The 12407-nt window shown below is 36.9% G+C and overlaps 1 protein-coding gene across 1 annotated transcript; it reads left to right on the top strand.

Moving 5' to 3' along the window:
* The first annotated feature begins 6566 nt into the window (after positions 1–6566).
* On the top strand, positions 6567–11581 carry LOC107769568 (deoxyribodipyrimidine photo-lyase). Its single transcript, XM_016588822.2, has 9 exons — positions 6567–6989; positions 7618–7958; positions 8040–8280; positions 9036–9193; positions 9394–9430; positions 9689–9747; positions 10409–10490; positions 10559–10630; positions 11003–11581. The coding sequence occupies exons 1-9, from the start codon at positions 6687–6689 to the stop codon at positions 11174–11176; spliced, it is 1467 nt and encodes a 488-aa protein (XP_016444308.1). The 5' UTR covers positions 6567–6686; the 3' UTR covers positions 11177–11581.
* The last annotated feature ends 826 nt before the right edge of the window (positions 11582–12407 follow it).

Below are 12407 nucleotides of genomic sequence, written 5' to 3'. Positions count from 1 at the left end.
AGAGAGAAATTAACGATCTAAGTCAGGGAACCCTAGACATTACAGGATATTATACAAAAATGAAGAAGCTTTGGGAAGAGTTAAACACATTGAATGCACATGCACAATGTAAGTGCTAGTGTATTTGTGGTGCCAAGGCAAATATGCACAAGGCTGAACAAGACAGAAGGCTAATCAGGTTTCTAATGGGTCTAAACGAGGTCTACACAGTTGTGAGAGGAAGCATTTTGATGATGAATCTGCTGCCCAGTATTGCACAAGCCTTTTCTATCCTAATCCAGGAAGAAAAACAAAGGGAAGTTAGGCCAAGTAACCATCTGATGATGGAGTCTGCTTCAATGAATGTCAGTGGTCTTGCAAATCCAGCTTTTAGGACAAATTATGCTCAACAGAGGAACACTACAGGAAACAACTCATACAGAGGCAGTTATCCATCCAACTACTGCAAGAAGCAAGGACACACTAAAGATAAATGCTACAAACTACACGGATTTCCTCAGGACTTCAAATTCACTAAAGGAAAAAGTGTGGCTTCCGCTGCGAGTGTGCATAGAGGACCTGAAGGGATAATTCCTGGAGGATGCAATGAGGTTGGTGCTAGAAATCAAAGCATGGGGATTCAAAACCTGACAAAGGGGCAATATAATCAGCTGCTGCACCTGTTGGAGAACTTCCATGGTGGAAGTGCAATTGAAGTCTCAAATAACATCACTAGTGGGACAGCAAACTTTGCAGGTATATTGGCTTGCTCTACTCATAAAGAAATCATTGGTAATTTTTCATGTAAATGCTTCAAATCATCTGCTGAATATTGGATTTTAGACTCCGGAGCTTCTAATCATATGTCCTATAACAAAGCCCTATTAACCAACATTAAAATTCTACCTTATCCTTTCCTAGTAAACCTTACCAAATGGATACAAAGTTAGAGTGACAGAAATTGGTGATGCAGTCCTTAGCCCTAAGCTGACTTTACACAAAGTGTTGTTTGTTCCCAGTTTTAAGTTCAATTTGATCTCAGTTCATTGTTTAACATCATACCTTAAGACAATTGTCCAATTTTCTGATACTTCATGCATTTTACAGGCCCCTTCAATGAAGAGGCCTCTGGAGATTGGTAGAGCAAGGAATGGTTTGTACTTCCTCTGCTCAAAGTGTCAGTTCCTTAGTTCAGTTACTGTTCCCACTTCTCTCGTTTCAAATTCATGTCCTGCTTCTACTGATAATGACAACTTGGAAACTTGTCCTGCTAATTGTCTTTCATCATCATCTGTAAATGTTCCACTCTCAAGCAATAAGAAAGGTTCTTGCACCACTTGTTATCCTACTAATGTGTGTGGATCCTTTTCTAATTCTTCATCTTATGGAAATTGTGTTGACTATTTGTGGCACAACAGATTGGGCCATGTACCTTTTGTGAAAATGAGGGGAATATCATCTATACCTGTAAGTTTTGCACCCAAACAACTATTCTTATGTTCAATTTGCCCTATGGCCAGACAAACAAGATTACCATTCCCACAGAAAAATACATCATCTACCAATATTTTTGAACTATTACACATAGACCTCTGGGGGCCATACCACACAGTCACACATGACAACTACAAATATTTTCTTACCATAGTTGATGACTTCAGTAGGTCAACCTGGACATATCTTATGAGTTGTAAAAGTAATACACTTCAAATTCTAAGAATCTTTGTGTCTATGATAGAGAACCAGTTTAATTCTTCCATTAAGTCCATGAGGTCTGACAATGGACTGGAGTTTGTCAACAATGAAACTTCATCATTTTTTCATTCCAAGGGAATTATACACCAGAAAACCTGTCCATACACACCTCAACAAAATGGTGTGGTGGAAAGAAAACACAGATATTTGTTGGAAACTGCAAGAGCCTTACTGTATCAGTCCAAGTTACCTATAAAATATTGGGGAGAATGCATTCTCACAGCCACATACTTGATTAATAGACTACCCTCTACAATCCTGAATAACAAATCACCTTTTGAAATACTTTACAAAAACAAACCCAATTATTCACACCTTAAAAGCTTTGGATGTCTATGTTATCCTACCACTCTTAAAACTCATAAAGACAAATTTGAACCCAGAACTGAGCCTCATGTTTTTGTAGGTTACCCCTTTGGCACAAAAGGTTACAAGGTACTGAACTTAGCCACTAAAAGAATACACATTTCCAGAGATGTACAATTCCATGAACATATTTTCCCTTTTGTAGTGTCTTCTGATCACACTTCTCTTCCTTGTGTTTTGCCATCTTTTCATTATGATCTTGCATGTGAAGGTCATAGAGATGCTACCTTGAGTAATAGTCAGTCACAAACTGGAACTTCACCAATTTCTATCACCAACTTTTCTTTACCAGATAATCAAAATATTTCCCCACTTGTTGATCAATGCAACCATTCACCTGTTGATGCAGGTGTTTCTGAAAACTCACCTGTCATTTCAAATACCTCAGACCAACATACCACTAATACTTACTTATTCCCAAGTCCTACAAGACCATCCAGAACAGTAAAAATACCAAACTACCTAAGTGAATATGTGTATTCCCTTCCAAATCTAAAGAACAATACATCACACACTGTCTTGCTCAATTTTCCCCTTTCAGACAATCGACACATTTGTTTTACTGCTTTAAACAAGGACAGTCAGCATATGATGAGAAACATTTCTCATGAATCTGAACCATGCTCTTATGAGGAAGCAGCCTTAAAACCTGCATGGCAAGCGGCCATGACACAAGAATTTGAAGCTTTGCATGCTAACCATACATGGGATTTAGTAACATTGCCTGCAGGTAAGAAAGCCATAGGATGCAGATGGGTATATAAAATCAAACACAGAGCAAATGGAACTGTTGAGAGATTCAAGGCAAGACTGGTGGTAAAAGGATACACACAACAGGCAGGAATAGATTATACTGAGACATTCTCTCCAGTTGTCAAGATGACAACTGTTAGGACCCTTATCAGCGTAGCAGTTAAAAGGGGCTGGAACCTTTTCCAACTAGATGTGAACAACGCATTCTTACATGGAGACCTACATGAAGAGGTATATATGGAGGTACCACAGGGACTGCAGACTGAGGTCCCTAGTCTAGTTTGCAAGTTAAACAAGTCCTTGTATGGACTGAAACAAGCAAGCAGACAGTGGTATGCTAAGCTGACTGAGGCACTGTGCACCAGGGGTTTCAAACATTCAGAAAATGACCACTCACTGTTCTGTAAGAAGGATGGTTTTTCAATAGTATTTGTGGCTGTCTATGTTGATGATGTGATTCTTACAGGTACAGATGTAGAAGAAATTAAGGCACTAAAGGTTTTCCTCCATGATCAGTTCAAAATCAAGGATTTAGGAAAGCTGCACTATTTCCTGGGACTGGAAGTGCTCTACAAGGATGATGGAGTCCTCATTTCACAGAGGAAGTTCACTGCAGATCTGTTGAGAGAATATGACAATCAGTATACTATAGTCTCTTCTCCTCTTGACTGTACTGTCAAGTTGAAGGCAGAAGAGGGAACCCTACTGGCAGATCCCACTCACTATAGAAAGTTAGTTGGAAAACTTAACTTCCTCACCAACACAAGGTTAGATATTGCCTATAGTGTTCAGCACTTGAGTCAATTCATGCAAACACCCAGAGAACCTCATCTTAAAGCTGCCCTTCATGTCTTGAGGTATCTTAAGAATGATCCAACCTTGGGCATTTTCTTTTCCAACAACCCAGATTGCACTATGAAGGCTTTCTATGACTCAGACTGGGCTGCATGCCCTGATTCTCGACGATCAGTGAGTGGATACATTGTCTTATTGGGTGATAGTCCTATCAGCTGGAAATCGAAGAAGCAGGAAACAGTCTCCCTCTCCTCTGCAGAAGCAGAGTATAGGTCAGTAAGAAAGGTAGTTGGAGAACTAATTTGGCTTAAAAGATTGCTAGAAGAACTGACAGTTCCTTGCTTGCATCCTATCTCGATTCTTTGTGATAGCCAAGCTGCGATACACATGGCAAGAAATCCAGTGTTTCATGAGCGTACCAAGCACATAGAGGTGGACTGTCATTTTGTACGAGACAAGTTACATGATGGCCTCATCACTTTGCATCATATTCCCACAGACGCTCAGCTAGCAGACATATTTACGAAGGCCTTAACAGGGATCAAACATACTTCTATTCTTGGCAAGTTGGCAGTGAGTTCCTCACCTCCAACTTGAAAGGGGGTATTGAGAATATTGTGTATTATATCTGTATTTGTATTTATATAGTTGAGGGGTAGTTTTGTAATTAGCCAATAATATAGTATGTGTATATGTACTGTACAATACAGATACACTACATTTTACTTTCATTTTCATTTCATCAAAGAGTTTCGTTTTTCTCTCTTTCTCTCTCTCCAGAAGTTTCCATCATTTTCTTCTCTCCTTTCTCGTTTGATCTCTGCGAAGCTTCGTCCGCCACATCAATGGCGATTTTCGCTCGCACTTGAGTCTCTGTTTTCTACATAGTTTAAAAAAAAACATTACTAAAATTGTACTTTATAATATTCTTATGTACTTTAAACAAATAACTTTTATCCTGGACTGTATCTTGTAAAGTCCATTGGTTTCTGTTAAATAAATATAAGCTGCTGTGCTAAGGAATTGCTGAAGAAAGTTGTGATAACGCAAGTAGGACTTCAGCTAATTATCATTGGGGAGATGACATAAAATAACATGTTCTTAGTATTGTTTCTGTCCTTGTCAATTTTGGGAGAGGAATATTGAGGAAATTTTATTACGTCACGGGCATGATTATGCATTCCTTGAATCTGAACCAAAGCTTGCTCCACTTTCATCATTTTAGTCTCGTGAAATTTGGGGAAAAAAAAATATAGAAATAGCCTGATTTACAACTGGGATTGAAAAATAGTCACAGTTTCAAAGTAATCAAAATTTAACCATTTTTTCATGTAAAGATAAAATTTGAACAAAAATACCCTAAAAATTTGAAAAAATTCGGACATAATATGCTGGAATTCGAATTTTTTACATATGAGATTCCAGCATAATGTGTTGGAGTTCCAACATAATATGTTAGAAGTTTATACACATGAGCAACATAATCCAGCATATTATGTTAGAACTTTTCGTGTTCCAACTAAAATAAAGACTATTTTTAATGACTTTGCCATTGACTCTTTTTCGATTAGTAATTTGGCAAGCCCTTGCTATTTTCACGTGAAATTTGCTACCACTCCATATAGTGATATTGACCTCATTTATTAAACCATTCAACCATCTTATAAAATCTCTTCGCAATTAACTTGAATCTTTTAATGTACGTTATAAAGAAATTCTCTCTCTCCTGTGTAGACACTCAACTTACAAGGTGTCACAAACAAATTGACGCCTACAGTATATTTTAATTCCATCAAAGTTCTAAACACCATACTTCTTTATTCTCCTCTTTTTAGTGTAATGATCAAAATAAGAGAATTATAACGAGTTATTTACGTGCCTTGACACCACCAATACCAAAGCACCCATTTCCCTACTAATAACCAAGAAAAGTTTACGGAAAAATGTTACTATATAGCCGCTTTTAAAATAATAATCGAAAAATATATTTTTTTTGTATAGTAATTGTATATTTCTGTATGTTATATACAAAAAAAATATACAAATTTTATACACTTTTGTGGCTAACGAATGTAAATAGTTTTAGCGGCAGGCTAAAAGTGATATGTATTAGGGATCTTTATACAAATAGCCAGCCAAATTCATTATTTACTTTTTTTAGCCTTCTATATAGTTTATACATTAATTATATATAATTATACATGTATAATACTAAATTATACTTATATTATACCTCCGCCGGCTATTTTTAGTTTAAGTGATTGGGAGGACGGCTATTTAGGTTAATTCTTCTATTTATTACGCATTAGCCTTGTATTGGGCTACTCCTACGATATATGGCAGACGTTCATTGCCTTGGGCTCGTGCCAATGGATTATAAAGTGAAAATGATAGCAGGTAGCCATTTTTAAGCATGTTTAAAATATATTCACTTTACAATATATTTAAAGATTAGCCAATTTTACTCAAACTTCAGGATACGACGTCCTAGAGTTTAAACCTCAAAGTTCAAACTTCAGGACACCTTGTCCCAAAGTTCGAAAATTATGTCCAGAAGTTCGAATCTTATGTCCTGAATTTTAAATTAGTAGTTGAGAAATTCAGGATACTTAGTCTTGAATTTCAAATTAGCAGCTCAAAAATTCAGGACACTAAGTCCTAAATTTTCAAATTTAGGATATTTAGTCATGAAATTTGAGTAAATTAGCTAATCTTTAAATATATTATAAATTATAAATATATTTTAAAGAGCGGGCTTAAAAGTGGCTATTGCTGCACTTCGCCCATTTATAAAGCTGTACTCAGTTCTGTCGGCCCAAAATCATAAAGGCCGAAATACCCAACAAATTCAACCAATCAGAATGAATTACGTGTCCCATTCAAATACCACAACCGTTAACGGTTTCTTATTTCCCTCCATTAACTCTCAGCTGTACGAAAACCTAAACACGAAGCTCACCAATGGTTCACACGAAAACCCTTTAACCTACTCAATCCGGCGCACGTTAGCACAGTTGTTGTTTGGCCGTGTTTCTCCCATGGCATCTCCGATCCCTGTCGTTCAGTCGGGTCGGATCCGGGTTCTGAAGCAAGGATCAGGACCGTTGGTTGGACCGGTAGTGTACTGGATGTTCAGAGATCAACGAATAAGAGATAACTGGGCATTAATCCACGCCGTTGATGAGGCTAACAAAGCAAATGTACCAGTAGCTATTGCTTTCAATTTGTTCGATCAGTTCTTAGGTGCAAAAGCTAGACAATTAGGGTTTATGCTTAGAGGCCTTCAAAAACTTCATAGCAACCTCGAAAGTACTCTTCAAATTCCCTTTTTTCTATTTCAGGTAAAAGATTTGTTATTTTTTATATCTTTTCATATTTAGGTATACTTATTATTTATCTTGTGCGTGTTTACAGCTTAAATTCTTCTTTAGTAGCATGTTTTTAGTTAATCAGCAGCTGAAATTGTCGCTAACACCTATATAGTGTAAAACATGTTTTAAGAAAAAAGAAGTACTAACTTAATTATCCGTAAAGTAGAAATGTATTTGAAAATTGTTCGTTTCACTTGTTTATTTTGAACGGCATGGATAAATTGAGTTACAGATCATTTCTAGTTTTAGAGAACTCCTATGAGTTTTAGCATTAGAATGAAATGAGCACGAATACAGCAGAATGGATATTGAAGATTCGTAGAGCTGACTCCAGCTAGTTTGAGATTGAGAGTAGTTGATCCATTAATTGATTGATTAGTTATGATCAAACATCATGTTGTGTTTCATTATCTTTTCCGCTGCTCCATTGCATATATGCATATGCTTCTAACTTTTAATTTGCCCATGATTTTGTACCGAAACACGGAAGATAACCATTAGATTGATATTTATTATGCTACATTTTCCATATGTTCTTTTGTCCTTACTTATTAGAAATCCTTTTTAAGCTCATTATACAATGGTTTATCTTGAACAGGGAGAAGCTGTAGACACAATTCCCAATTTTCTGAAAGAATGTGGAGCTTCTCTTCTAGTAACGGATTTCTCACCTTTGAGGGATGTGAGGAGCTGGAAAGAAAAAGTTTGTGAGAGTGTGAGTGAATCGGTAACAGTACACGAGGTTGATGCGCACAATGTTGTTCCTGTTTGGGTGGCATCAAATAAATTAGAATACAGTGCTAAAACCATACGGGGTAAAATAAATAAGCTGCTTCCTGAGTATCTAATCGAATTACCTGCAATAGGGCCTCCCAAGATAAAGTGGTCGTCTTCAAACCCTCCAATAGATTGGCCAAAACTAATTGCCGATGTCGTAAGGTCAGATATTCTCTCTGGTCTAACAATGTAGTTAACTTTTATTTTTGGCCCACAAATGCTATAAATTGACCAGTGCACCAGGAAAGGAGCAGAAGTTCCTGAACTTGAATGGTGTGAACCAGGTGAAGATGCTGCATTGGAAGTGCTTATGGGAAGTAAAAATGGGTTCCTGACAGTTAGGTTGAAGAATTATTCAACAGACCGGAACAACCCTCTGAAACCCCAAGCACTTTCTGGTCTCTCTCCTTATTTGCACTTTGGGCAGATGTCAGCACAGCGATGTGCTGTAGAAGCAAGCAAAGTTCGGAAACTTTATACCCAGGTTGTGGAACCATATCCATCTATCTATGTTTGTGCTATAATTTTGCTTACTATGAAATGCTTTCTTCAGTCTATAGAATTAGTCGCGAATTACTTGCCTCCTGTTGTGGTACATTTTGTTCCAGGACGGAATTGTGGGGGTAAAGGAAAGAAAATTGGGCATTTTGCTTCACATCGGTGAAGTGTTGATGATTTTTCCCCCATTTCTTTGGTATGGTTGGACAGAAACCTAAGGTAGCATTGTTCCTCCCTTCCTTCCAGTTTTGTGGGAGTTGTGGAGTGATACTCCTTTCTCCACTTCATCTTAAAATTAAAGTGGCATTGTCCTCACTTTGTTCCAGTTTTGGGGGGGAGTTGTGGAGGGATACTACTCCTCTCCACGTCATCTCAAAATTAATTAAAGTGGTATTGTTCCCTCCCTTCATTCCAGTATTGAAGGGAGCTGTGGAGGGGTACTCCTTCTCTCCACTTCATCTCATCTTTTACTTTCTTATCAAATGCTGCAAATGAACTTTGCCGGTCCACATGTACTTCCACTCTTCCTCCTCTTTACACCACAACCAAACATGGCTTTAGTTACAGTTGGCTCATTGACTGTAAGATAAGCTCTGCCATTGTGCAGTGCGAGTATTTCAAACATATTTGGAACTTTTAGTAGTTGCTCTCTTTTTATTAAGTTTCATATTGCCTCAAGATTGAGTATCCATTATCAGTGTCCTGATGTGAAGCTTATTTGGTTAATTATTGCTTATGCAGGCAGTTGACACATTTCTGGAGGAATTGATTGTGCGCAGAGAGCTTGCTGATAATTTCTGCTACTACCAGCCTCGATATGATTCATTACTGGGTGCATGGGAATGGGCACGCAAAACCTTGATGGAACATGCATCTGATAAGCGTGAACATATATACACGTGAGTAAAATGCTTTCTTTTGCTTTTTCAGTAGATAGAGTAAGCAAGAAGAAGAAGAAGAAGAAGCTTCTTAACTATATGTTCTTCGATTCTTAAATTGATAAGAGTTTGTTTGAAGATGAAACAAAAAGCTTGTCGTAAGATGCTAGTTACTACTTTTACCTGGTATTGAAGTTGGAAGTGAATATGGTCTTTTGCAGGCGAGAGCAATTGGAGAAGGCACAAACTGCAGACCCTGTAAATTACCTTTTCATCTTATTTTTACATTAACAAGCAGTGCTAAAAGAGTGATAATATTATGTAGTGAGGAAAGAGTTACCAATCTGATTTGAAGATCTTAGCATGGCATTGCTATTTCATCTGTTGCTTTTGGGCTTCTAGCAGAATCCTCCTCACATCTTGCAGTGACATGGTCTTCTTTTTTATGTTTCAGTTACTATGCATTCTACCATGTTTCCAGCTTGTCAATTGATTAATTATTCTTTTTGGGTTCAGCTTTGGAATGCTTCTCAGTTAGAGATGGTTCATTATGGGAAAATGCATGGTTTTATGAGGCAAGTAGTGCTGCTGGGCATTTATGTCTTGATCCTGCTAGTTGAATTCATGACAAGTTATTCCACCCTGATATGTTATCTGGTCTTCTCCTTCACTTAATTATGCTTGTTTCTTGTATTGTATCTGTTTGGTTTTCCAGCCTGTTTAGAACATGTTTAGGAAATATAGTATAATTCCATATGAAGTTATATGGAAAAGAACCTTGTCTGGATTAACTAGATTTCTATGTAGGTTTCTATCTGAAAACTAAAAAGGAAGCGAAATGAAAAGGTAATTTGATGAATAGATCTTATCAGCTAACATAGCAGGGGTTTTCCATTTCTTGGTGTTTCTCACTTCTCTTGCTAACATTAATAAGGATAAAAACTGGTGCATAATTGTATAGAACAAGCCAGCTTATATTAGCATGTTGTTTTCATGCAGTTAAATGTTTTATGGCTACACACTTTTTGATTCACCAAGAGATTGGGATCTTCTACTATTTTTCTGTTCTGTGATTCTACTACTGTCTGCTATTTTTCTCAATAACTTTCTTCTTTTATCAAGACGTAGTGCTTAAATTCTCGTTTGTTCAGCTTCTTTGACCAAAACCAGAAAAGGGAAAAAGATGAACAAAGTTATTGCTTTTTGTTGAGTTCCAGATTGCGAATTTTTATGCAGGATGTATTGGGCTAAAAAGATTCTTGAATGGACAAGTGGACCGGAAGAAGCTCTGGCTATCACAATATATTTGAATGACAAGGTAATATGCCAACAGTGATTGCATTTGGAGATGCAGTAGAGTTCTGATCTGAATCTTCTTCTTTGCAGTATCATATAGATGGAAGGGATCCTAGTGGTTATGTTGGATGCATGTGGTCAATATGTGGCCTACACGACCAGGTTCTTAGTGCATCATGCTCAATCCCTTCAATGTCGCATTAAACTAAATGAGTTATTTTCTTTATTACTGATCACGCTCTTATCCAAATAATAACATATGATTACCTCTAGGAAAATACTTACTTACACTCAGTGTACACATCAAATGAAGCTTTGCAAAATCTAAATACAAAGTGTTACCAACATTGATAATTACTTATCAACCCAATAATAACGCTCGTAGTTAACCGGTGGGAGTGGTGGGTAGTCAACTGCTTGTGTGGTCCGGGTATGAGGAGAATAAGTTTGTAACATTAGTGAAACTACTTTGTATCACATTTTGTTTGCTTGAATTAAGTAACTGAACTGAGACATTTCATGTTTGGCCTTTAGGGTTGGAGAGAGCGTCCCGTATTTGGGAAAATACGGTACATGAACTATGCAGGTTGCAAGAGGAAATTCAATGTGGATGGATATATTTCATACGTTAAAAGACTAGTAGGTGAAAGCAAGAAAAGAAAAGCAGAAGTATATTTCGACAACAAGGCAAAGGAACTGCGTAGTTAGCATTTTGAGCTCCCCAAACCTGTTATTTTATGGATACTAACTACTGATTTGAAGGAACTATTATATCCCCAAGGGCGAAAACTTACATTAAAATCATGGATTGTTTGGCAAAATATAATGTACGTCATTGTAATATTTCCCTTTCCCTTTTTCCTTCCCGAGTGAGGGTCTGCCGGAAACAGTCTCTCTGTCTTTTTAAAGGCAGAGACAAGGTATGCGTACACTCTACCTTCCCCAGACCCCATTTGTGGGATCACAGTGGGTTTGTTGTTGTCATTGTACTATTTGACGATTCACTCCACTTTTTTGTTTACACTGGGTTTGTTGTTGTTGTCATTGTACTATTTGACTATGCACTCCACTTTTTTGTTACTTGGAAAAAATAATACGTACTAGTTTTAGTCTTGTATGCAATTTTTATGTTTACTTACTACTAGTGGCGACTTCGCTGACCCAGGGGCGGATGCACCTTGGTCGAAGTCGTCGGAAATTTTTAATAAATATATGTATCTAATTAATATGTAAATACAAGATATGATACAAAATGCGTATAAAAGGACAACACTAGGAACAACTTGCCCTTCAGCTTGCCTGGTTAAGTGCATGCCTCAGACCCCTCTTAGAGGGGTCATGAGTTCGAATCTTTAGCAGCTTGTGAACTAGAATTTGCAAATTCTGAAAATTGGGCATGTTGCTTGTGTTTCCATTATAAGGCACCTTGCTACTTTTTTCTTTCTCGACGATAAAGTTGAGTAATAGTACTAATTTACTGAATCAAATGGTTGTTGATTTTTTGAATGGTTATTTGGTGCCTTATTAAAAAATTGATATTATTTCTAATGAAGTTATTATAAATAAATTTCAGAAAGTGAATACTCTGAATAGACTTATAGTAATATACTCGAATTGCATTTTATTATTATAATATGTTTTGTTAATATGAGGTCGTTATATAAAGATTTGTTTACTTTTACTTTTTTAAATATCGACACCACTTATGAATAGTTCTGCGTATGCCCCTACCGCTGACCCCTACTTGTTTAGGACTAATGCGTCGTTGTAGTTGTTGTTACTTACTAAGTAGTAATGTCTACTACACATTTAAGAAGTTTTTTGGTTCTTTGAATTAGGAAATCTTCATTTTATTATTCTCTAAATGTCTAAATTCTGTGCGGAAAAGAGGTGAAAAAAGAAACGTTTCTAAGAAAAGAAACACCAAATTATAGTAGCA

This window comes from Nicotiana tabacum, chromosome 23 (assembly GCF_000715075.1).
Source record: "Nicotiana tabacum cultivar K326 chromosome 23, ASM71507v2, whole genome shotgun sequence".
In the NCBI taxonomy this organism is placed as follows: domain Eukaryota; kingdom Viridiplantae; phylum Streptophyta; class Magnoliopsida; order Solanales; family Solanaceae; genus Nicotiana; species Nicotiana tabacum.
Note: the sequence above shows the minus strand (reverse complement) of the source record. Positions and strands in the feature narration are given on the sequence as shown.

What these genes read in the sequence shown, in the direction of transcription:
- LOC107769568 (XM_016588822.2), top strand. Translation starts at nt 6,687, where the DNA reads ATGGCATCTCCGATCCCTGTCGTTCAGTCGGGTCGGATCCGGGTTCTG. An exon ending in AAAATGCATGGTTTTATGAG is followed by an intron (nt 9,748 to 10,408) that starts GCAAGTAGTGCT and finishes ATTTTTATGCAG; the next exon opens with GATGTATTGGGCTAAAAAGA. An exon ending in CAATATATTTGAATGACAAG is followed by an intron (nt 10,491 to 10,558) that starts GTAATATGCCAA and finishes TCTTCTTTGCAG; the next exon opens with TATCATATAGATGGAAGGGA.